The following is a 26,399-nucleotide window of genomic DNA, read 5'->3' as shown; positions in this document are numbered from 1 at the left end:
ATGAAAATAAAAATAAACGAATGGGACCTAATGAAACTTAAAAGCTTTTGCATAGCAAAGGAAACCGTAAACAAAAAGACAACCTACAGAATGGGAGAAAATATTTGCAAACAACATGACTGACCAAGTATTAAACTCCAAAATATACAAATAGCTCATGCGGCTCAATAACAACAACAACAAAAAATCCAATCAAAAAATGGGCAGAAGATCTAAATAGACATTTCTCCAAAGACAAAGTTGGCCAAAAAAGATGAAAAGATGCTCAACATCACTATTAGAGAAATGTACATCAAAACTACAATGAGGTATCATCTCACAATGGTCAGAATGGCCAACATCAAAAACATTTACTAACAGTAAATGCTGGAGAGGGTGTGGAGAAAAGGGAACCCTTCTACACTGTTGGTGGGAATATAAATTGGTACAACCACTATGCAGAATGGTATGGAGGTTCCCTAAAAAAACTAAAAACAGAGCTACCATATGATCCAGCAATCCCACTCCTGGGCATATACCCAGAGAAAACCATAATTCAAAAAGATACAAGCACCCCAATGTTCACTGCAGCACTATTTACAATAACCAGGACACAGAAGCAACATAAATGTCTATTGACATTTGAATGGATAAAGAAGATGTGGTACATATATACAATGGAATATTACTCAGCCATAAAAAAGAATGAAATAATGCTATTTGCAGCAACATGGATGGACCCAGAGGTTATCATACTAAGTGAAGTAAGTCAGACAGAGAAAGACAAATATCATGATACTGCTTATATGTGGAATCTTAAAAAATGGTACAAATGAACTTATTTACAAAACAGAAATAGAGTCACAGAGGTAGAAAACAATCTTATGGTTACCAGGGACGAAAGAGGGGGAGGAATAAATTGAGAGATTGGGATTGACATATACACACTACTATATATAAAACAGATAACTAATAAGGACGTACTGTATAGCACAGGTGACTCTACTCAATACTCTGTAATGACCTATATGGGAAAAGAATCTAAAAAGAGTAGATATATGTATATGTATAACTGACTCACTTTGCTGTACAGCAGAAACTAACACAACATTGTGAATCAACTATACTCCAATAAAAATTAAAAAAAAAAAAAAAGAAGTAGGAAATGCAAAGGGAAAAGTTTCTAAAGAGAAAGGGCAGGAATCAGTGCTGGAACCGGCACTGGAGAAAATTAAGACGGAAATATCGCAAAGCTACAGAATGTAACACTTTGTCATCAGTTTAATCTTTGAGATAAGCAACTAAATTATATTATTCTTCCCAACCTTAACCTTACCTCATGGTTTAATATTAAAATTCTTTTTGGTAGTTTAGACAAAAGTCATATTTGATGGAAGAGATATTTATGTCATCAGTCCTCAGGGTCAAATACAGCCCACGCTGTCCCGCCAAGTCTAAGGTCGAGTCTATACAAATTACTAGACAAACCATTTTCCTGTGAATTTGTAAAGCTCAATAGTGGAGCCACCACTGGGATTTCTAGGTACGCTGATTTCAGTCATCTTAATAATGGAGTCGATTGACTACAGAATCCCATCGTTTGCGAGGCCATCACCTTTATTACCACAAGGAAAAATGAGTCAATTGAAAAAGGTCAATTTAGTCAGGCCATGTAGATCCTGTTAACTACTTTTCTGGAATTAGACTCTTGTCATCAAATAAGAAAATACAGATGCACTGACTACAATAACAGAGGAGTTCTATTATAATTGTCCTCTTAAATTTAAATGGTAAAGATTCAATACATGCCTAAGTCATTGCCTACAGGTAACTTGGCTTTGGACTCAGAACTTCATTTCAGAGTTACTTTTTACTTTCAAAACTGATACAAAGTGGATATGGAGATAGGGAAAAGTCTAATTTTGCCTTCCAAATCTTGTCTTGCAGTATGTCTATGAAGAAACAGATAAACAATCCATGAATTTTTATCTATTTTTTTCTACCCATTAGGAAAGAGTAAGCCATATAATTCTACTTACTAGCTAAACAAGTTCTATCTGATCTCTGAGTATGTTTTGTCACTTGTAAAACAGAAATAAGATACCTGTAAATCAGGGCTGACCTACATGCTCTGCCTCCCTTAAAGGGCTGAGATAGGTAAAATGAATACTTTGAAGACTATTTTCAGATCAAACTTTTAAAATCTCATTTGCTTAGATTACATTTTAATTTGGTTTATAGCTATCCATATTCCGTTGTGCATCATGTAAGAAAAAAATTGGTAGGATTCCATTTTTACTACCTAGTGAAAATAAGGTTAGACAAAATCATCTATGTAGAACTCCAGCCAAAAATACTTAACATGAATCTAGCGAAACAATTAGTCAAAAACAGATTTGGGGACTTGCCTGGACTTTTCAAAAATGTTAGTGTCATAAAAACCAAAAAAAAAAAAAGGCAAGAGAAGGGCACAATTTAGGTAAAAGGGAAACAAAAGACATAGTGATCAGATGCAATCTGTGACCCTTGATGAGGTCTTGGATAAAACAAAAAATAAAAATAAGAAAGAATATTTTGGGAATAACTGGGGCAATTTGCTCTGTATCTTAGATAATATTATTTTATCAACAATAAATTTATTGAGTGTGATAATAATATTATGGTTATGAAAGAAATGTCCTTGTTTTCAGGAGAAATATGCTGACATATTCTAGGAAAGAAATGTTATGCTGTATGCTGCTTACTTTCAAGTGGTTCGGAAAAAAATTTTTTTTAACTATCTAGAGAGAAAGCAAATGTGGCAAAATGTTAATAGCTGAAGAATCTAGGTGATGGGTATCAGGTTTTACTTTTCTCTTCTTTCAACTTTTCTGTACATTTGAAATTTTCAAAAGACTATGAGGGGGAATGAACACTGCATAAACAAAACAAAACAATGAAAAAATTGTATCAATTTTCCAATAATAAAATTATACTTTCATTAACCTAATTTTCTAAATGAAAATAAATTCACTATGTTATAATACTGAGGTATATTATTTAAGAGCAACATTAATCTTTCTTATACACAAAACTGACAAATTAACTGGACTTAATTACATAGTAAAAAGGTCTCACTGAAGGATTTCCTTTGAGCAAAAGGTAGTGTCATTTCTAAAAGCAGGATAGAAACAGATCAAATGTTACTATTGCAAAGATCACAGAAATTAACTAAATCCTTATACACTAGCAGACCAGTATCTACATGTTTTTTCAGGACATATAACTTTACATTTTTCCTCAAAAGATAACTTAAAGGCAAGTAGAACATGTATCTTACAGTTAACAGATGTGATGGCTCATATTTTATCATATACTTCACTTTAACCACTCTGCAGGTAAACAAAGTAAAAAAACTAAGACAATTAATTGCAGTCCATAGGCAGAAAACATGACATTCTACTCTAGAAATGCCATTTTAACTCTAGAGTAGGAATGCTATAAAAAAACCTCTAATAAACACTAGACTTGGATGATAGATGAAAACAAATTAAGATTGTGAGATAAAGAAAATAAGCCTGCCTTAGACTGAAAACTTTTCCTACAGATTTTTGAGTGAAAACTTTCTAACTAAAATTTTATAATTTCCTTTGTATCAAACCAGTATATTTATGTGTATGTGGTATTCTCAACAGAATGTGAGGCTTTCTTGTCCTGGCAGAAGGTTGAACAACTGCCCATTAGCCCCATAAGAAATCAGAAAGTATACTCAGGAATTTCTTTTTAATGGGTTCATTTAAGTATTAACTAGAAAGAGCATCATCATTAACATGAGCTAACAATTTATGTTTTTATAATCTCTTAATTAAATAAATTCCTAAAAAATTTAAATACCCTGTTAATGTGGAGTTACATTCTCTGCTTTAAAATCTATTTGCTAGTATAGATTCCAATTACTATGTTTTCGTAGGAAATATATAGTATTTCCTTTACCAGATAAGCTCTATAAATGGAAAGAAAAATAAGAATATCTTTACGAACTAACCTAGTTTTAGCAGTCCTTCCCTTTTTGTAAATAAGATGACAACAGTGTGAATTGTAATAGAAAAGAACAAACTTCATAAAATGTTATACCTTTATTTTCAAAATAGCATTTTATTTACCTTGTTAATGGACACTACCAAAGCTGGTTCCACTTTACCTTCGATTTCTTCTGGAGTGTAAAAACAATAGAGTTTACCCCCTCTTAAAACACAATACAACGTTCTCCAACTAATCAGACCTTCTACCATTTGCTGAAAAAGAAAAATCAAGAAACTCTCAACTTTAAATCATTATTTATCATCTTACCTCTAAATTCAACAAAATACTTGAATTAGCAAAGTTAGTTTTTTGAAATGTTTTAATGTGATAGAGTTACCCATTAATTTACGATACAATAAGTCAATAGCCCAAAGTAAAAAAGTAAGTTTGTATCAGAGAAGAAAGGTGTGGAATTCTCAAAAGCATTAAGCAAAATAGAGGTAATAATTATCACATAACTTTTATATACATAAAATCATAAATCAATGCAGTTTTAGAGAAGCTAGTCTATTAAAAATTAGTGATTGGAATTCCACAGCAATTCACGTACTGACTCAGGAAAAGTATAAAAATAACTGAATATTCAAAATAATTGAATATTCAAAATATTCCCTTACTGTTCTAAGAACACTGGAAAATGTTGACTTCCCTGTAAGAATGCAAATTTTCTTTCCTCTTAATGGAATCTTTTTTAAAAAGCTATTGATTCATTGAGGCCCATAATTAATTATTTACTGAATACAAATAACTATGGTTATAAATAAATTAGGAGTAGGTGGCACAGAGGCAGCTTTGGAAGCCCAGAGGCCTAAACTGTGCCAAGAGCTGTCTGCCAGAAAGGCCTTCATGTGAAAGGTGTTGAGCAGTCCTCATCAGTTTCCACAAGGAGTCCTCTGGTACTGATTATCCTGTTACTGCTATTAATGAAGCAGAGGAACCTGGAAGAGGTAGCCCCTTAGCCATCAAAACTGCATCAGACCCCTCCCCTTCCCTACCTTCTCACTCCCAGCTGCACCCTCCCCCCACATTTGATGTCTAACAAGGAGAAAACTGTCATTTAAGAGAAGACTTTATTAAAAAAAAAAATACTTCACAATATCAGAATGCCAAACAACTGCCAGGATATTAAGATCAAAATTAGAGCTATAATTGTTGCAGGATATTTAAAGTTCTCTAACCTGCTGATTAAGAAATCCTGCAAATGCATCCTCAGCCATACAAGCTGGTTGGGCGACTAATCGGCAGCACATGTTACCATATAAGGGAAGCCAAAACGAGGACTCTTCTATTTAAATGAGAAAAAAATCAAGTTATAAATATATGTTTATTTCAGGTCATTATTATACATTTTGATTATTTTTACAATTTTTTTTTGCTTTATATAAGAACATATGTAAAGGTTCATCCTGCTCAAATGACTGTATTCAATGACAAAATCAAATAAAAGAAAGCAGTCAGGACAGGATGGTATTAAACTGATAGTTTACAGCATGCTATCACCTGGAGTAGACATGGAATGTTTAGTCTCTTGATCTCTTGTTTGATCTTAAAGTAATTAATCAATGGAGGTAGTTCAGGGCATATAAGTAAACTCATGTATTTTAAAAAACATCCTAATAAAGTGATTTTTGTTTGTCAAATTCTACTTTTTGCTCTGATTTTCATTATAATAATTAGCAAAGTGATGCTCTGAATAAAACACTTCAGGGCACAACTTTATGATAAGAATTTAATAATAACCCTTTTGACCTTTCCCCTTGTCCCTTCCCTTACTGAACAACTCAGGTGTAAGCCATTATGTGGAGTCCACCACAATGGGTATCTGTGCCAGGAGTTGGGCAGGGGGCGGGCGGGAAGCAGTAGTGTGCCAGAGCTGGGTGCTGGGGCCAGTCAGGGTAAGGAAGGTGAGTGGGAGAGCTGCCTGGCATGAGGAATCAGAGCCTGAAGGGGCTGAGGAGGACGGATCACATGGGGAATATAGAACCCAAAAGGGGTCTCTGCTCAGTGGCTGGCCTGGCGTGGGGAGGAGGGGCCCAGGTAGAGTAAGGAGGGTATCTGTGTGCGGTGCTGCCCAAGTGAGGTGTCCGAATCCAGGGAAATTAAGAAGAGTGCGGGGGGCGGTCCAGCCACGGGAGTCAGTTTGAGAGTAACGAGGGGACCATTCACACATTTGGTGACCCAGACCAGTGTGTCAGAGCCTGGGGAGATGGAAATGCAAGCAGAGAGACAGCCGGGTATGGGGTGTCAGAGCACAGCAGGCTGAGGACGGTGTTCACATGGGCTGAGGAGGGCAGCCCTGGTGGGGCTGTGTGAGCCTGAGCAAGGTAAGGAGTATCCCTGTGGGGCCAGGGGCAGCCCAGAAGGGGAATCAGAGCCCCGGCAGGAGAGAGAAGCAGTTATGTGAGAAAGATGGAAAATGGTTGCTTTTAAGGAGACTGACCAAAGAATAAAAAGCATTAAAGATAATAGAAGACAGGTTTCTCACTGTCAGAGGAAGGAATTACAAATGTGCAGAATGAACTCTTTGGTATTGGATTAGAACTAGACATACTGGTGTGAACTCATGGTTTTCAACATACAGAGATTAAGAAATGCATGACATACAGAGTGAAGTGAGTCAGAAAGAGAAAAACAAATACCGTATGCTAACATACATATATGGAATCTGAAAAAAAAAAAGATGGTTCTGAAGAACCTAGGGTCAGGACAGGAATAAAGATGCAGACATAGAGAATGGACTTGAGGACACGGGGAGGGGGAAGGGTAAGCTGGGACGAAGTGAGAGAGTGGCATGGACTTATATACACTACCAAATGTAAACTAGATAGCTAGTGGGAAGCAGACACATAGCACAGGGAGATCAGCTCGGTGCTTTGTGACCACCTAGAGGGGTGGGATAGGGAGGGTGGGAGGGAGACGCAAGAAGGAGGGGATATGGGGATATATGTGTATGTATAGCTGATTCACTTTGTTATAAAGCAGAAACTAACACACCACTGTAAAGCAATTATACTCCAATAAAGATGTTAAAAAAAAAAAACAAATGCATGACAGGACTTCCCTGGTGGTGCAGTGGTTAAGAATCCGCCTGCCGATGCAGGGGACATGGATTCGAGCCCTGGTCCGGGAAGATCCCACATGCTGTGGAGCAACTAAGCCCGTGCACCACAACTACTGAGCCTGAGCTCTGGAGCCTATAAGCCACAACTACTGAGCCTACATGCCACAGCTACTGAAGCCCGTGCACCTAGAGCCCGTGCTCTGCAACAAGAGAAGCCACCACAATGAAAAACCTGCGCACTGCAATGAAGACCCAACACAGCCAAAAATAAATAAATAAATTTTAAAAAAGAAATGCATGACAAAATATATATACATGTACGTCCACTGAGAGGGCCTAGGAAAAGTGACACCTAATAGTGACAGTCTAATAGCAATGAATATACCTATAGCTCAGATCATGTCTTCTAAATATTATTTCTATTAAAAAGAACCAGTCTTCCTTGGAGAAACGGATGACTCCAGGACTGAGGCAGGGAAAGTACATGATGAGCCTGAAATATCTTGTTATGCCTTACGTAAGGAAGTACTCAATGAATGAGGAGGACATGTAAAAAGACACAGAAGCCATCTTGAATGTGCTCCCATTGGCCAAAATGGAGACAATCTGAATCTTAAACAAGATATTAGCAGATTATAAGGCACTGAATAAAACTGTAAAACATGAGTCCATGTTGATATAAATAAATCAATGAATAAGTTGAAAGTCTAATAAATATACTTAGTTTCAAAGTATCCCCCTCCCACACATAAAATATGTATTAATTACAAAGAGGAAAACAAAAAGAGTAACTTAACAGTAGAGAAGCTTAACAGACACCACCCTAATCAAGTGAACATCATCAGTAATGGGATGAATCAAAAGATGCCACCTGACAGAATGCAATGAGAACGCAGCATCACCTCTGCGATATTTCTGCCAAAGACACATATCCTGAGTCTCAGTCCAAGAAAACATCAGACGAACCCAAACTGAGGGAACTTCTACAAAATAACTATGATGTTTAAAAATGTCAAGGTTATGAAAGCCAAGGAATGACTGGAGAACTGATCTAAATTGAAAGAAACTAAAGAAGCATGATGATTAAATGCAATGCGTGAATCTGCACTGGATCCTTTTGTCATAAGGGACATTATTGGAGTAACATTTGAATGGTGTCTGTATTAGTAGAAATAATAGTAATGTATTAATGCTGACTTGAATAGCTGTAGTGATGTAGCCAGATGTCTTTTAGTAGGAACAGGTATTAACATATTTGGGAGTAATGAAGCATCAGGTAAGCAACTTGTTCTCATATATTTTGGGGGGAAAAAATCTTGATATTCAACTTTTAACTGTTCTGTAAGTCTGCAATTGTTTAAAAAAGTTCTTTCAAAAAACATTAAGATAGTCCTTTAATGTAGTGTGCAGGCAGGTATACAACCTTTATAACTGTATGGAAGGAAAGCACTGCATAATTTATTCTGTGTATTGGGGTATAAATAAAAATGCAACATACGGTCCTATGTTCACACTGGACCACATAAAAAATATCTGTAAAGTTTTCACTGCACCCATGTTGGTAACTGCCTATTAAATGACTAACCATTGGCTGTTACTATCATTGACCAAAAGGTCTTAGTAAGTCCGGAAAATAAAACATTTTTTGTAAAAATACAATTATTTAATATATAGAGGCAGTGTAGCCAAGGCTTGACACATCAGTTAAATGAAAAAGACCAGCATAAATGAAGAGCACAAAGTTAACACAAAAACAGTTTTTTAACAATTTACCTGCTCAACATTCTACTAAAGAATAGCATACCACAAATTGTCTGGGACTATTCAACTCTTTGTTAAAGCTGCTGTCTTTTAGAAACAAAGGGTTTGATCTGAGAGAAATAAGTGTATAAATACAATAAAGTCAATGATTTAAAAATGCAGACATAAATACATAAATTAGAATCTCCTTTTGTAAAATAGGCAGGAAATGAAATAAAAATTCTATAAAAGCATGCATCTACGTAATACAATTGAAATCACCCTTGTGATTTATGAGTTTAAAGTTTGAAAGGGAATTTATTTATTTATTTATTTATTTATTTTTGCGGTACGCAGGCCTCTCACTGTTGTGGCCTCTCCCGTTGTGGAGCACAGGCTCCAGACACACAGGCTCAGCAGCCATGGCTCACGGGCCCAGCCGCTCCACGGGATGTGGGATCCTCCTGGACCGGGGCACAAACCCACGTCCCCCGCATCGGCAGGCAGACTCTCAACCACTGCGCCACGAGGGAAGCCCCAAAAGCGAATTTCTTTACATAGCAAACCCAGATTTATGAATGGCTTGTTTTTAAGTTAGGATCCACCTCCTAAAGAAACAGAATCATAAATGATTAGTTTTTCAGACCAGTCACAATCAATAATGTATCTGGAACCTAAATACCACATGTAACAGTGTGCTTCTCTAGTAAAATAAGTTCAGATTTCATGGCACACCAAGAAAAATAATTCCTTCCTCACTGCAGACCTTGAAAAGATATACTGGATGTAAAATTCTTTGCTCTACAGATCACGTGCCACATACACTGCAATCACCTCTTACTTCCTACATAGGTTTCTCTACAGCTCATGACCACTGTGGAATAAAGCACAGTCACAGCTTTTTCTCCCTACTTCTGACAAGAAATACAGCATCTAGGCTATTCACTTAACTTGCCCGAGTATCAATTTCTCATTCTTAAAATACTACCTATTAAGTACTAGGGTTGCTGTGAAATCACATAAGATAATGTGTGCATGACATTTATCACTGTGTCTGGCATGTAAAAGATGCTTCTCATAATTTCATATCCAGGGCACTCTCACTCCCCAAACCATATCCTTTCCATTTCTCAATGCTGTCTTTCTGCCCTTGTGCAACACATTAATCAAAATACTTAATTCTTCTTTTCTAACCAAAGGTGGTATTAGGACAAGATGAAATGAAACAGGAAGTGAAAGAGCAGTTTGACTTTTCATTACTTAAAGATTTTATCTAATTCATCTGTAGTTTCAGATGGGGAGCAAAATGGAGTTTAAAAACAACAGCAACAACAAAAACAAAACACAGGCAAGAGAAAGAATCGATAACATCTCAGTTCCATGTGAGTCAATCTTTACAATGTGGTTTCATTGTTTTGTAAAAAGTATAAAAATTTCTTGATGACAAATATAAGCCTTAGGATATCATTTTGGCTTTTTCCTTAAACTAGCACAAGTAATAAAGTTGAGTTATAAATTTCAAAAATCTTGTATTTCCTCTTTATTTTATAGTATTTGGTAGACACTGACATAAATTTATTTAGGAAACCCTATTAAACATAGATTTATTAATGAATAAATCCGAGGGTGGCTTTTTTCTGTATAAAATTTTGTTTCTTTTTAATTACAAGCTTTCTTTTTTTTTCAAAATATAATTGATTTACAAGATTTTAATTTACACACATTTCTAGAGATATACCTATCACATCAAAAGGGTTAGGCATATAGGTTAGTGTTCTTGAAATTTTTTTCTGTGGAATCTACAAGTTCCAATGTCAACAGGGGTTGGGTATTATTGCTGTAAGCACAGGTCTTTTCACAGTCTTTAACGCTAGTCTTTATTGTGTTTCTCAAAGAAAGAAGTATACCACATAGTTCCCATGCTTATTTGCTCAGGAGCATTTTTTTAAAGGAGAATCTAGTAATATCTTATAGAACACTGAAGACGTGACACTGCTAAAATCGATGATTTCTTTGTGAATTTTATTCCCTTCCACAACCTTTCAGGTGACTTGGTTGAAAGAATGGGACCTTTCATCACCAATTCCATTATTCACACATCAATAGTATTTTGAGTCTTTAGGTGCTTTATCAGTAATCATGCCTAACCGGAATGCATAGCAGAAAGAGCACAGCCTTTCCTAGATTACTTGAAGTCTGGCTCGACCACTGGCTAGCTACATAATCTGGCATGTTACATTCTCTAAGCTGTATTTTACTCATTTGTAAAATATAAATGATAACAAAATGAGGAACTTGTGAAAGCACACAGCTAGCCAGTGCTAGAACTAGAATACGAATCTAAGGCTGATGGCTCCAGTCTCCACTATTAATCACTTCACTGTGATGCTCCCTTATAACTACGTCTCACAGAGACTAAGAATAAAAACTGTTTTAACAGTGTTCATTTATTTATTTATATTTTATTGTGGTATGAACATGTAATAGGAGATGTACTCTCTTAACAGATTTTTAGTGTACAATACAGTAGAGTTAACAAATGTTATAATGTTGTACAGCAGATCTCTAGAACTTATGCATCTTGTATAACTGAAGCTTTAGATCTGTTTATTAGCAGCTCCTCCTTTCTCCTTCTCCTAGCCCCTAGGAACTGCCATTCGACTCTCTGCTTCTAATAGTTTGTCTATTTTAGATACCTCATATAAGTGGAATCAGGTAGTATTTGTCCTTCTGTGACTGGTTGTTTCAGTTAGCATAGTGTCCTCAAGGATCATTCATGTTGTCACATATTGCAGAATTTCCTTTTTCAAGGCTGAATAATATTTCAATGAACAATGTCTGGCACATAATAGGCACTCAACATATGGTGATAATATTGGTAATTCTAGAGAACTAACACAAATGGAATTAAACAAACTTAATTTGCCAAGTTTTCTGATAAAATTGACAATGCTAATACTATTGCAAACTTCAAGTTTTGGGTGATAGAAGGCTTGATTAGATTGTTCAGACCAATCTTCCCACTGAAAACTACTAAAAATGCTGAACCAAATATATTTTAAAACTTTTCTCCAGAGCAAGAAAGAGGTAACAGAACTATAATAAACTTCCAGTACAAATCTGATAAATGAGAACCAGTGAGTTAAATGAGCACAGAAGCTGTGTTTGTCCTGAGAGCATTTGCCAATCCCAGAAAATCCAATTTATGACTTAATGATCCTGCAAGACGAGGGAAGCAGAACAGAAATCACAGTCTAGGACCTGAACAATGTAGGCAGATTAATGGGACGATTCTCCTCATATTAAACTGATATCCCACAGGAATCACCAACAGGGTAGTGGTGAACCATGAGTAAACCAACCTAACTGCCCAGGATTCCCACTGCCCGGAGGTAGGGATGAAGGGATGCAGAGAAACTCAGACATGGTCTTTGGATAAAGTGAGGCCAGAATGATAGTCTCACCAGGTGCCTGTGAGATGCAAAAAGAGACACCAAGCATTAATTTATTCCTCTATGTAGACTTTCAATTACAATGACAAGCACATGAAGATAACTAGACGTGCAAGGAATTGAGACATCATGACTGAGAACCAGTTAAAAAAAAAAAAAAGAGAGAAACTGATCAAGAAAGACTTTATATATCTGAATCATTAGCCATAGACTATAAAACAGCTATGCCTACTCTTTTAATAAAAACCTAAAAGATAATATTAACAATATATGCAGAGAATAAAAAGTGAAAAGTGGCATAGCAGATTTGAAAAAGTCAAACAGAACTTCTAGAAATAAGAAGTACAATAAGTGAAATGAAGAACTTGGTATACAGATTTATCAGCAGATCAGACAGAGCTGCAAAGAGAATAAAGGAAACAGAAGATAGTGCATTAAAAATCCAGAAAAGCAGCAAAGACAGACAAAAAGATGAGGAATACATCATAAAGGGTACTAAACATAGAGGATACAGTCAGAAAGACTAACATAGGTTTACTAGGAATGCTACATGGAGAAAGGCAATAGAATGGATCAGAGGCTGCCTGAATAGACAAGTAAGATTTTGTCCAGAAATAATGAAAGACATCCATCAATTTAAAGAAGTTCAAGGATGTCCAAAAGCAGAATAAATAAAATTAAATTCTACACCTATAGCACGGTGAAGCTTCAGAAAACCAAAGACAAAGAGAAAATTAAAAGTTAACTTCACAGAAGCAACACACTGACAAATGATTTTCGACAGCCAGTATGAGATGCCAGAAGGTACTGGAATTATATCTTTAATATTCACAAAGTAAAATATTAAAGTTTCTACATCATGTAAAAAATATCTTTCAAGAATGAAGCTAAACAAAGTCATCTTCAGACATACACAAAGAACTAAGAAGTATGGTATTAGCAGAACAAACTAAAATAAATTCTAAGGATTACACTTCAGGCAGCAGGAAAATAATACCAGATGTAAGGTATAAGACACAAGCAGTACATGGAAACATGCAGGCAAATCTAACTAAATATTAAGTGTATAAAACATCTTGTGAAATTTAAAAACCAAACAGAATTATAATGTATAACAACAGCACATAGGTCAAAGAAATGGAGTTTATTCTAAAGTCCTTGCAGGATCTGAGAAAAAGGTAAAATTATCTTTTAATTTTAGACTTAAGTATGATTAATAAAATTTCTAGAGGTAATGTCTAAAAGATGAGAAAAAGAATTATAACTTTAATTAGAACAAGGAAAAACTGAAATGATAAAACTATCAATCCTTAAAGACGCAAGAAAGAGAAAACCACCATGGAATAAGTAAGACAAACAGAAAACACAGAATATGATGGTAGATTTAAACTCAAATACTTAATATCATATAATATGGGTTATAAACCATTTGATACTGAATGTAAAATACTGGTTTGATTTATCTCGGTTTTTAATATACAACCATCATAGACCAGAGATCTCTCTCACTAGCCAATGCTTTTGTCAGTGTTTACACATATATTGACATAACATATACTGACATAATGAGTGATCCGCAGAACCACTCATGCCTACCTTCTGTTGGTAGCAAGCAGAGGATATATGGGAAGGTAGGGCTAAATTAATCTTAAACCTTTTTCTCTAGATGATAATTTGTAGTTATAGTTTATTAAAAAGAAATATATAGCAAGGTGAAGAAGGGAGGTAAGTGATTAGAAGATTTGTAAAACAGCAGGAGCACTGTCCACGCTCCAAGATTATTTTTACCTGTGATGAAAAATATAGAGTAGTGTTGGTAAAGTAGTTTGGAAATATGATTTGGGTTACTTATTCTTTTTCATTTTTTGAAGTATAATATATAAAATTATATACTACCTTCCTTATACCTTTTGTTGTAAAGATAGATGGCTCTTCATGCTTTTACTGGCTTCCTCAATTTCAAATTTAAAAATAAGATACATCTTTGACAACTAGAAGAGTGGTAAAGTCACCAATTTCAAGTCAAAGACAAGGATTCAGAATATGCAAAACCTTTCTGTTCTCACCAAGCAAGCCTCACAAACAAATCTCTAGCAAACAGTAGAAAGAGAAAAATAAACTTTCTGCTTTTGGGGAAAAGGGACAGACATATTTTCAAGAATCCACAGAGTTACTCGTGACTACATTATTTAAGCCAATAATCACTTCAGGGGAACATATTAAAATTAAAAATTATTACTGTCACCACACATATATTGACATAACGTGTATAATAAGTAAAATATAGACTGTACTTACCATCCCCATTAATAGACAGATTATGGGTCTTGAAGCTATTCTCAGCACTTTCCAAGCTCAGGGTAGTATGAGCTAGCAAACTGTACTTTGCACCACTAATAGTGAGAAAAAAGACATGTTATAAGTATTTTAGTATATTTTCCACTACATAAAATATTTAGATGTTCAACAACAACAAAATAAACAACCCGATTAAAAAACGGGCAAAGGTCTTAAACAGACATTTCTCCAAAGAAAATATACAAATGGCCAATAAAAACATGACGAGATACTCAAGATCATTAATCCTTAGGAAAACACAAATCAAAACCATAATGAGAAACCACTTCACACCCATTAGAATGGCCATTATTAAAATAAATAAATAAATAAAAAGAAACAAAGCAACGAGTGTTGGCCAGGATGTGGTCAAACTGGAACCATTGTGCACTGCTGATGGAAACATAAACTGGTACAACCACTATGGAAAACAGTGTGGTCATTCTTCAAAAAATTAAAAATAGAATTACCATATAAAGTCTGATGAGAATTTTTATTAATTGGGCCAGGTGATATGTTTCATAAACCTTCTTTGTCTCTTACTAAATATGTAATAAAATCTCTATCACAAAAATATATATATACATGTAGCAAGAATGCAATGCATGCACGCACTTCTTTAATAAACAATGGCATACCGCACGGAATGTTGTTCCCTGGGAGAATGCCTCTTGGTTTTGGGTATTTTTTTCAGTTTTATTGAGAAATAATTGCCATACTTTACTGTATAAGTTTAAGGCTTAAAGCATTTGATTTATTCGTTTGATATATCTTGGTTTTTAATATACAACCAATATAGACCAGAGGTATCTCTCACCAGCCAATGTTTTTTGTCAGTGTTTACACAGGAAAATTTATGTTTCTTTCTCCAAAACTCAACAAAAAAATTTTAACAAAACAATGCACGAGTAGAATTTTAAGTTACATTCTGAATACGATTGGTATAATTCAGACTCCTGTGTAGATTACTGGGAAAGTCCACTAAGTATCAACAAATCTCCACTGTTTCTAGAGCTAAGAGGCACTAGCCTCATTCTCAGTGTGGGCCATTCTCTGCTATTTTCACTTATCCTGAACACGTTTCTGTAGTGCCTTCCATAATTAGCTCTTATTTTTCCCTACTGTTACATAAAAAGTGCCCCCCCAAAGTGGAGGAAGTATTTTAAAAAACTGTGGAGAAAGAATAGGAGCAATTGAGAACAGCAATTAGAATGAAGAGTAAATATTACTACACACAAAACTGCCTATTAACAATCATATGAGTTGTTTGGTGATCAGGGCACAATGTGTTAAACATGATCTCAACATGATAATCTGTCAACTGATAACATAGGTTTTATGCAACTACATTACAATTGTTCCTACTTAAAATAACGGTAAATAGACTCCCTATCAGCATTTTAGTGCAAAACATGTTATTTTCAGGAACAGATTACTGACAGTAAGTGGATAAGTGATGCTGCGTGTATCTGACAAACAACAAGACGGCCGTGTGGCTGGAGTACAGTGAGGGAGAGTGAGACAAGATGTCTAAAAGGTAAGAAGGGGCAGACACTCTGCACTGCAGTAGGGCATGCCCTGTAGAGCATGATAAGGACCCTGGATTTTATTCTGAGTGAGATGGGAAGCAAGTGGTAGATTTGGAGCAGAGGCATATGCTATGATATGACTTGTATTTTTAAATGATCTCTCTGGCTGCCATGTTGAGAACAGACCACAGAGGCCAAGATTGAAAATGGTAATGCCAACTAGAAAGTTACTGCACCTCACCACCAGTCCAGAGCTGATGCAGGCCTGGAACAGGGTGGTAGTTGATGGGGTAGTGAGAAGTGCTAAGATTCCTGATATAGTCTTAAAGTTGACCCAATGTGGTCATGGGATGTAAAAGAAAGGACAGAGTCAAGGACAACTCCAAGGCTTTTGGCCTGAGCAACCAGAAAAAGCGAATTGTCATTAACTGCAAGGAGGCTGACTGAGAGAATGGATATGGGAAGTAAGAATTTAGTTTTGAACAGATTAAGTTTGAGAATGGGTTGTAGGGTAGGCAGGTGGATATATGAATCTGCAGTTAGGAGAGGAAAAACTATTCAAGAAATTAAATTTGGGAGTTAACAGTATATAGATGAAATTCAATGAAAGTTAATTAAATAAAATGTGCAAACTGAATATTGGGACACAAGTACTCCATCATTTCAGATTAAGTTGAAGAGCAATGAACAAAGGAGACAGGCAAGGGACTGTCACTGAGGCAGAAGAGACACCCCGAAAGTGGTATCCTGGAAGCCAAGTTCAAAAAGTGTTTCAGGACAGTGATCAGTTGTGTTGAATAGTGCTGAAAGGTCCAGGAGAAGGAATAATGATAAATGACCATGGTATTTGGCAACATGTAGATCACTGCTGACCTTGACAAGAGCAGTTTCTGAACGATGGATGAAACTTGACTGAAATGGTTCAAGAGAGAATGGGAGGACAAAAAGTGGAGATAGAGAATATAAAAAACTTTTCTGTAAAGGATAGCTGTTAAATGGGGCAGAGGAAATGTGAGGTATTTCAGCATGTTTGTATGTTTTTGGAAATGATGCAGGAAAAGAAACACTGAAGATGTAGTAGAAGTGGGGGACATGTGCAGGAGCCTACTTCTGTGTACTTGAGAAGATGGGATCTAGTGTACAGGTAGGTGGCCTCAGATGGAGCAAAGGCAGTTACAAGGAAGGAAAGCAGCAAATAAATATACAGATGCAGGTAGGCTGATAGATTTGGTTGATGGAGGATATGCAAGTTCTCTTCTGATTACTTCAGCAGCATCAATGATATAGGAAATGAAGTCATCAGCTTTGAATAAGGAGTGGAGAGGAGTGGGTATTGGAGGTTTCATAAGAGAGAGTGACACAATGTGAAATACTCTGACGAGAGGTAAAGTGGAGGGCTACGGACACTTAGTAGGACTGCACATACTGGAACTCACTTAAGGTTAGTGATCCTTCTAAAGTGAGACCAGTCAGTATGACTGTTTTCTCCAGGTTCCTCATCTATTCCTCACGAGTGCAGGTGCAGAAGAGCTAAAGGCAGGATTTAACCAAGGTTGAATTTTTTCCAAGGTAAGTATGACAAAAGGAGAGAAATGCTAGGAAAGAACAAAATGGTAAATCATAGAACTTGAGCTAAGTTGGAGTCAGAGTACTGAAAGGAGAAAGCTGGAAACGTGGCAGGTGGTAGATAGTGTGGGACACTACTACAGAGACCAGATAAGACCTAGGGTACAATTGTGGGGTGGATGGCTAAAATAGGCATGAGAACAAGATCACTGGAGGCAAAGAGGTCATCAAACTTAGAGGTCGAAGTATTAGATGGACAGTCTATATGTATTTTTAAATCCAACAAGAAAAATACCTGAAATAGTGAGAGGCAGAGACTGGGAGAGAAAGAGAATGAAGATACTTTGTGTTTTACTTTTAGGAGTGATGTAATTTATTCTCGCTGACCACTAAAAACATTAGAGTATGCGTCACTTCAGGAATAGCATCATTTCCATACACAGTGCAGTACGAAATACTGCTTTTAGTGCGCACAGGAAGTAGCTAATATAACTTTTAATAAAGCTCATTTGCACTGAGTGCGCTGGAGAGGTGACAACCTGTGTGACAAAAGAGGCTAAAATTATGTGATGACCCAAGTATATGTTTAATTTTTTTCTCAGGCCTTAAAAAGTAATTGTAACTAAGACACCTTTTCCTCAACTACTTTAAGGTAAACATGTAATACATTTGCCTCTATTTCCAATGAATTACACATCTTAAAATAACAATACAAAAAACATTATTGATAACCTCCCCTAAGAATAAGCTATGAGAGAGACAGTTGATAGTGGTCATTAAAATGATCATGTGAAGAGTCTGTAATAACTCAAGGAGAAAATGTGTGTGTGTATATACATGCATGTATATGAATGTGTAGTATAATTATGAATATCTATCCCCAAGGCTAGGAATTTTAAAACCTGGAGGAAAAATATCAGTTCAAAATTATAAAAAGTATTTGATTTAGGGTGAACTATGAATACATTTTTTTCTCTTCTAGATTCTATTTCTCAAGTTTATATTACTTTTGTAATGAAATAATAAATGCCATAGGATTTGTGAAGTGGTGGTAGGATGAAAACCTCCCCCAAAAATCAGAGACATGCAAAGCTTTGTAATACTACATCTACCTATGTGCAGGTTAAGGCACTTTAACATGCAATATCTTTAAGAGTTCACAATAGCTACTTAAGGTAGGCAGGGCAGATATTTCGGTCCATATTTTCAAATGATGAAACTGAAGTTCAGAGAATGTAATTGACTTGCCTATAACTAGCAAGTGGTACACTGGAAACAGAATCCCACTATACTTTACTTACTACCTTCATACTTCCTTAAGAATTTTGAGTGCAGGAAACATGACTTACTAACGTTTAGATCCAAAGTACCATGTGACATAACTGCTGAATTATAATTTCTAAGATGATTAAATTAATGAATAAACAAAATTATACCCAACAGGTGAGTAATTCCTCAGTTATTTTTGAACACTGCATTATCTTTCACACTACCAAACCATTAACACCACTGTTCCTCAAAACATAAATAATCCACTTATTCTGCCCAAGGATATTTGTTTTGTAACTTCAATCCAATTTAAAATGTAGTATTGGGGCTTATTTTTTTTAATACACATTTTTGTCCAGTAAATAATCACTCTCAATTTTACTAGTTTTCACAATTCTTTAAAATTACAATTTATACAATGAAGAATAATGTACTAAATGGTTCTCAAGGAGCATAAAATAGTTAATTCAGCTATTAGAAACACTGGGAAAATCTAGCTACAGGAATTTCAGTAAGCTAAATTCCACAAATAAAATGAGTAAATGAATCACACCAGGGAGCATGCTAAAAATTACCAAAAATGTTCACTGTCTTCTTTCAGATCAAACAATACTTTATGATGATATTTCAAGTTACTTCATTTTTAAACCATGACTAATTACAATGCCAATGCTTCCAAAATCAACAATGATCTCAGTTTTAAAACATTCTTGTCAGGATAACGTTTTCTTACTAAAACATTACTCTCATTCTTTTTAGCCAACCCTAATATTGAGTTCCCAAAAGTTTAATCAGCTACATTTTTTTAAAAAAGCAAATAGGCCAATTGTTGTAACATTTGATGGAGCGGGGTTTCCAAAAATGTTGTGAAAAAATAAATGACTACCTTAAACGGTAGTCTGAAAAAAATGCACTCTTTTGTTAGGAAGAACAGCTATATTTGGGCACATGCCATATAATTAGAGAAGATATAGTTTGCCCATTTTGGTTAAAAATTAAAAGCTATATTAGGAATCTTCTCATTGAACTAGATCACTATTAAAGAAATAAAAATTGATCCTCTTATGCATTCTGATTACTAATGCTATTCTCAAACTCCTATCAGGGTGCTGAAGTGGTCACTTAAGGAAGTATCAGGTAAGAGTAGTTCTGGGCTATGAGTTTAACCTAGTATACTTGGCATTCACACCAGAAGCTCAAAAGAATGCTGGTATTAGAAGAATATAATTTGGTGAAATGTTATAAAAGGCTTTACCCTATCTTTTGATCAGCTTTAATGGTATAAATAAGCAAATGGCATGCAAGTTTCATGGGAAATGTTGATAAGGAAAATTGGTGTTTGGATTCACGAAATAAACCAAATAGAATGACAAATCTGAAGAGGAGAATGAACACTTCAAGACAAATATGGCAGTCCCTATTACAAAGAGCTTAATAGCAATAATGTTACTCTCAAATACACCTCTAGGCTTTGAAGAGGAGTATAGGTTAAACACAAGTTCCAACATCACTTAGAGTATCTTCTATGAAATGATAAACATTGGTTTTTCAATTTTAAAATATCTGTCTACATTTTATAATCCTATGAAGGTTTCTAAACTGAAGTGCTTCAGCATGAATTTGAAAAAAAATTTCAGAAAAAGCACTGGTCTCAGAACAGTAAAAATAGTAACAATAATAGTAACAGCTACATTTATTAAATGCTTACTACATACCAAGCTCATGAATTACCTTTTTGAGTCTCATAATAATCCAATGGCGTTCGATATTATTACATTTTTATTATTCCCATTTTACAGAGGGAAAAATAAAAACCCAGAGTAAATTAATCCGTCTTGGGTCACACAAATAATAAATGACAGGATAGAAAAATCAAGTATTCCCTGCCAAACAATGAAATTTTAAACTGTTTGAGAAGCCCAGTCATTGTTTTTACATGCTTGAAAGGTATATGAAGCCCTAAAATGTCTCTAAGGAGCCTTCTAAAAATAGATGATTATGTCTAAGCATCCTTACCTTTCATGAGAAAACTGAGGCCCAGGAAATAATGTAACTTGTTCAGGACACTACTGGTCCTGTTTTTTTTTTTTTTAACATCTTTATTGGTGTATAATTGCTTTACAATGGTGTGTTAGTTTCTGCTTTATAACAAAGTGAATCAGCTATACATATACATATATCCCCATATCACCTCCCTCTTGTGTCTCCCTCCCACCCTCCCTATCCCACCCCTCTAGGTGGTCACAAAGCACCGAGCTGATCTCCCTGTGCTATGTGGCTGCTTCCCACTAGCTATTTTACATTTGGTAGTGTATAAATGTCGATGCCACTCTCTCACTTCGTCCCAGCTTACCCTTCCCCCTCCCCGTGTCCTCAAGTCCATTCTCTACATCTGCATCTTTATTCCTGTTCTGCCCCTAGGTTCTTCAGAACCATTTTTTTTTTTTTTTTTAGATTCCATATATATGTGTTAGCATACGGTATTTGTTTTTCTCTTTCTGACTTACTTCACTCTGTATGACAGACTGTAGGTCCATCCACCTCACTACAAATAACTCAATTTCATTTCTTTTTATGGCTGAGCAATATTCCCTTGTATATATGTGCCACATCTTCTTCATCCATTCACCTGTCGATGGACACTTAGGTTGCTTCCACGTACTGGCTATTGTAAATAGAGCTGCAATGAACATTGTGGTACATGACTCTTTCTTAGGGTATATGCCCAATAGTGGGATTGCTGGGTCGTATGGTAGTTCTATTTTTAGTTTTTTAAGGAACCTCCATACTGTTCTCCATAGTGGCTGTTATCAATTTACATTCCCACCAACAGTGCAAGAGGGTTCCCTCTTCTCCACACCCTCTCCAGCATTTATTGTTTGCAGATATTTCGATGATCAGTGTGAAGTGATACCTCATTGTAGTTTTGACTTGTATTTCTCTAATGATTAGTGATGTTGAGCATCCTTTCATGTGTTTGTTGGCAGTCTGTATATCTTCTTTGGAGAAATGTCTATTTAGGTCTTCTGCCCATTTTTGGATTGGGTTGTTTGTTTTTTGATATTGAGCTGCATGAGCTGCTTGTAAATTCTGGAGATTAATCCTTTGTCAGTTGCTTCATTTGCAAATATTTTCTCCCATTCTGAGGGTTATCTTTTCATCTTGTTTATGTTTTCCTTTGCTGTGCAAAAGCTTTGAAGTTTCATTAGGTCCCATTTGTTTATTGTTGTTTTTGTTTCCATTTCTCTAGGAGGTGGGTCAAAAAGGATCTTGCTGTGATTTATGTCATAGAGTGTTCTGCCTATGTTGGTCCTGTTTTTTTTTTTTTAAATAAAGAATTTTGCTGCTTAAAAACGTTTTAAAACTACTAACTTGGTGATTATCTCTTTCAGTTCTAAAATCTATGCTTCAAACTAGAAATACAATTGTTCATTCAATCATCAAAAAGACAGAGTTCCATTACCTTATAGTTGAATTAAAGCATTTTCCAGCAAATACTTGATTATCACCTTAATCTACAAAAGTTTTAAGACGGCCTTAATTCTAAAGGAAGAAAATGAAAGGGTATCCCTCCCTCCTTTTTAATGACATTTATATTAGCAAAGATTTACATCTTCTATGCCTTCTTTTTTTCAGTGGATGGGACCCATTCAACAATCATGAAATCAATTTAATGATTCATAAACGGAATTAAAAGAAACTGAAAATAACTAGAATAAAAAAAGTCAAGTGACTATACTATAAATAGCAAGGGCTAAGTATTGCTTCACGAAATCTGTCTGCTTATGTTACTGTGCATTCAGTAATAATGTAAAATGTATTTCTTACTGTGGCTCTCAATCAAAATAAACTGAAAGCCACAATGCTAGGGTCCCAAGTCACTTTCACATGTAATATATCTGATATGAAAAGAGTTATTTAGTTACATTTTGATGATTGATATTTCCAGGATCTACACCTAAAATATTTTGCTTTTTGTAATTACAGTAAAATTACTTACATGCTGAAGAGCCAATCCTACCAAGACATGCAAAGAAATTCTAGGAATGCAGCCTGTACAACAGTTTTCCCAAGAAACATAAAAGATAAAAATACTTGTAAAGAAGCAAACACAATGTTTAAAGAAAGTATCTGAAAGAAACCAGGGCTTCTTGAAGAGATGGTGATTCCAACTGTGGGCAGAAAAACAGAAGATGAACATGGAACGTGTTCCCTGGCCAGAGAGCAAAGAAGCTAATCAGAGATTAGGTTGTGTCAAAAGGACGCAGAGTCAGCTTAAAGGTTCCCCACTGATCAAAGATGGGACAAATTGGCTTCAAAGAGAATAACTGTAATAGACTGAAACACAAATATATAAAAATACAAGAGTTCAAATAAAACAAAACATTGATCACCTCCATGGTAGAACATCAACTTATTATTCTAAAATGAAGGAACCGAGTATTTTTTTCCTCCTTCTCCTCTACCAATTTTTTTGCATTTATATCCAGAGAGTTAACAAAAGAAAGTTCTTCTTTGAGAGAATTCTAGGTTTAAAAATAAATGCAGAACTTCCCTGGTGGCGCAGTGGTTAAGAATCCGCCTGCCAATGCAGGAGACATGGGTTAGAGCCCTGGTCCGGGAAGATTCCACATGCCATGGAGCAACTAAGCCCACGCGCCACAACTACTGAGTCTGTGCTCTAGAGCCCACAAGCCACAACTACTGAAGCGCGTGCGCGCACCTAGAACCCGTGCTCTGCAACAAGAGAAGCCACCGCAATGAGAAGCCTGTGCACCGCAACGAAGAGTAGCCCCTGCTCTCTGCAACTAGAGAAAGCCCGCATGCAGCAACAAAGACGCAGCGCAGCCAATAATAAATAAATAATTTTTTTAAAAAAGAGAGAAAAGAATCAAGATAAAATATAAATAAATAAAGGACAAATTTAGAAAGTCACCAAATTATAACCCCTAATGAAATAATGAATGACCTGCAATAGCTGCTAACACCATTAGATAAAAGATTGATAGGGAACTTTATAATGGATGGATCAGGCTGACAACACCTGAACCCACTGGTCAGGTTTAACGTGAGTAAAAGTGAGACAAGACCTCCAAATGGGATACAGTAGAAAGTACATTGTCCTAAAAGAGAACCTGAAACTAATCAGTCCTCTAGATCTGACTACAAGTTGTAGGAAACACAGGGGATAGAAAAAGATGTTTAAAAAGACCACAAAGATGGAATCAGATAAATTCAAAATATGGGAAATCTATAAGATCTGGCTTCTTCGATAAATAATGGCAAGGAAAAAAGTAGATGGGAAATTGTTAAAGATTAAAAGACTCACCTAAATGCAATGTTGTAGACCTTGTTTGCATCTTGACTTGCACAGATCAGAAGAGAACTTCCTCAGAATTGGGGCAATTTGAACACAGACTGGACATCAGATGATATTCAGAACTTATTTTTTATTTTGTTAGATGTGATAATGGTAATGTGGTTTTGTTATAAAGAAATAAAATATTTTTTAAAATCTTTAAGACTAATGCATGACATATGCAGAAATCCAATTAGTAGACTGATATGTAGCAAACAACTTAACATGTAGATAGTCCCTTTTCAAGAAAAATAATTCATCTTTCTGCTAGATACTGGAATTCAAAATCACTGAAAGCACACTGTCACCCAACTTTCTACTTTCTTTTTTTAATTAATTAATTTATTTATTTTTGGCTGCGTTGGGTCTTCGTTGCTGCACGCGGGCTTTCTCTAGTTGCGGCGAGCAGGGGCTACTCTTTGTTGCGGTGCGCGGGCTTCTCATTGCGGTGGCTTCTCTTGCTTCAGAGCACAGGTTCTAGGTGCGCGGGCTTCAGAAGTTTTGGCTTGTGGGCTCTAAAGCGCAGGCTCAGTAGTTATGGCACACGGGCTTAGTTGCTCCGCGGCATGTGGGATCTTCCCGGGACCAGAGCTCGAACCCGTGTCTCCTGCATTGGCAGGCAGATTCTTAACCACTGTGCCACCAGGGAAGCCCCAACTTTCTACTTTCAAAGGAAGGTATTAAGGATAACTCAGCTGGGTAAATGTCAGACAACCAAGTTATATTCCTGCCTCAGGATGTTTTTTCCCATTTAAAATGTAAAGATATTCTCCATTTACAATACTTTAAAATGTCACAAATACATAATTATACTGTATCGCTGTAAATATTGTATTAGAAAACTTACTAAATAGCAGAACTGAAGGACAAGCACATTTCATGATCTTCTTGAAGCACTGAACTTATTTTCTTCCCTGTAGCTTTGCTTATAGATGTCTTCAGTTTCTTAGCTAATTTTTTTGGTGTGTTGGTTATAGAAGAGTCTTCTGTACAGCAACTATATACTTCCACCTTTATCTGAAAGTCTGGCCCTGCTTCATTACTAAAAACAAGGACAATCATAATGTTAGAAATTTAACTCAGTAGAAAATAAAATAACATCCTGTGATGTTTTCATAACATTTAAAAGCAGCATTTGGAACAGGTTTATGTTAATATATGTTAATGAGATAGAATATCCCAGTGTTTATTTAGTATCTAAATGACCTGAGAGAGTCACTACAACTTCGAGAGCTACCAGCTTCTAAAGTAGGGCAATCTTAACTCAATTTAACCAATATTTACAGGCAAATTATTTAAAGGAAAAGAATAAAATGCCCTGGTCATTTCGTTGCCAATGCTATTTCTCCTTTTCATTCCTATAATATAGCTGTTTTTAAGGTATTTACATTATATGTATGATTTCCTGAAATCACGATTCCTCCAAAGGAAAAAGATTTGAAAACAAAGAACACAAAGAAAATTAAAAGAAACAAAAGCTTTCTTCTGCTGAAACCTTTAGTTTTCACGCCTTTTTCATAAAGAGTCATACAGTCCACTCAACACCGCGCCCCTCCTCCCCGCTCCACCTTTGTACCTAATAACTCTGAAATAACATTTCACTATTTAGTTGTACAGGAGAAAACAAACAAAAAAATGAATATAAAGAGATATATTTCAAGGCATGAACTCCTTGAGGGGGAGTGATGTCTTGGTAATCTTTGTATTCTTAATCTAGCATAAAAGATATTCAGTATGTATTTATTAAACCAATATGCAGAAAATCTGCAATGCCAAGATTGGCTTTGCTCTTTCTCAGACACAGTGAACTATCTTTACTATAAACGATTGTGGTGATGTTAGTAACAGTAAAATATACTTCAAATCGCAAAGGAGGTCCATCAGCAGTAGATGTTGTCTGTAGAGGACAATCCATCAGCCTCAGAGATTTTAAAAACACAGCATAGACTTTTTAAGATTTAAATAGCCAAACTATAGTTTGAATAAATCCAAGGAATAACTTCCAAATATTTTTATAGTTTATTATTTGGCAACTCTGAAACATA

General features: G+C 35.6%; 1 protein-coding gene across 12 annotated transcripts in view; it reads right to left on the bottom strand.

Moving 5' to 3' along the window:
- RTKN2 (rhotekin 2) overlaps nt 1-26,399 on the bottom strand; it is a 213,618-nt gene that overhangs the window by 101,483 nt on the left and 85,736 nt on the right. For all 12 annotated transcript variants that reach the window (XR_013824351.1, XR_013824352.1, XR_013824353.1 and 9 more), the window contains 4 exons: nt 25,202-25,396; nt 14,593-14,687; nt 5,220-5,326; nt 4,122-4,253 (listed from right to left, as the gene is read on the bottom strand). Coding sequence is in view for 6 of the 12 variants with exons in the window: in XM_079900723.1 (XP_079756849.1) it covers nt 4,122-4,253; nt 5,220-5,326; nt 14,593-14,687; nt 25,202-25,396 (529 nt within the window). In the remaining 6 variants the exon portion in view is untranslated. The remainder of the gene's footprint in view (nt 1-4,121; nt 4,254-5,219; nt 5,327-14,592; nt 14,688-25,201; nt 25,397-26,399) is intronic.

The sequence above is a fragment of the Stenella coeruleoalba genome (genome assembly GCF_951394435.1).
Source record: "Stenella coeruleoalba genome assembly, chromosome: 16".
Lineage (NCBI taxonomy): Eukaryota > Metazoa > Chordata > Mammalia > Artiodactyla > Delphinidae > Stenella > Stenella coeruleoalba.
This window is presented reverse-complemented; position numbering and strand designations above follow the sequence as displayed.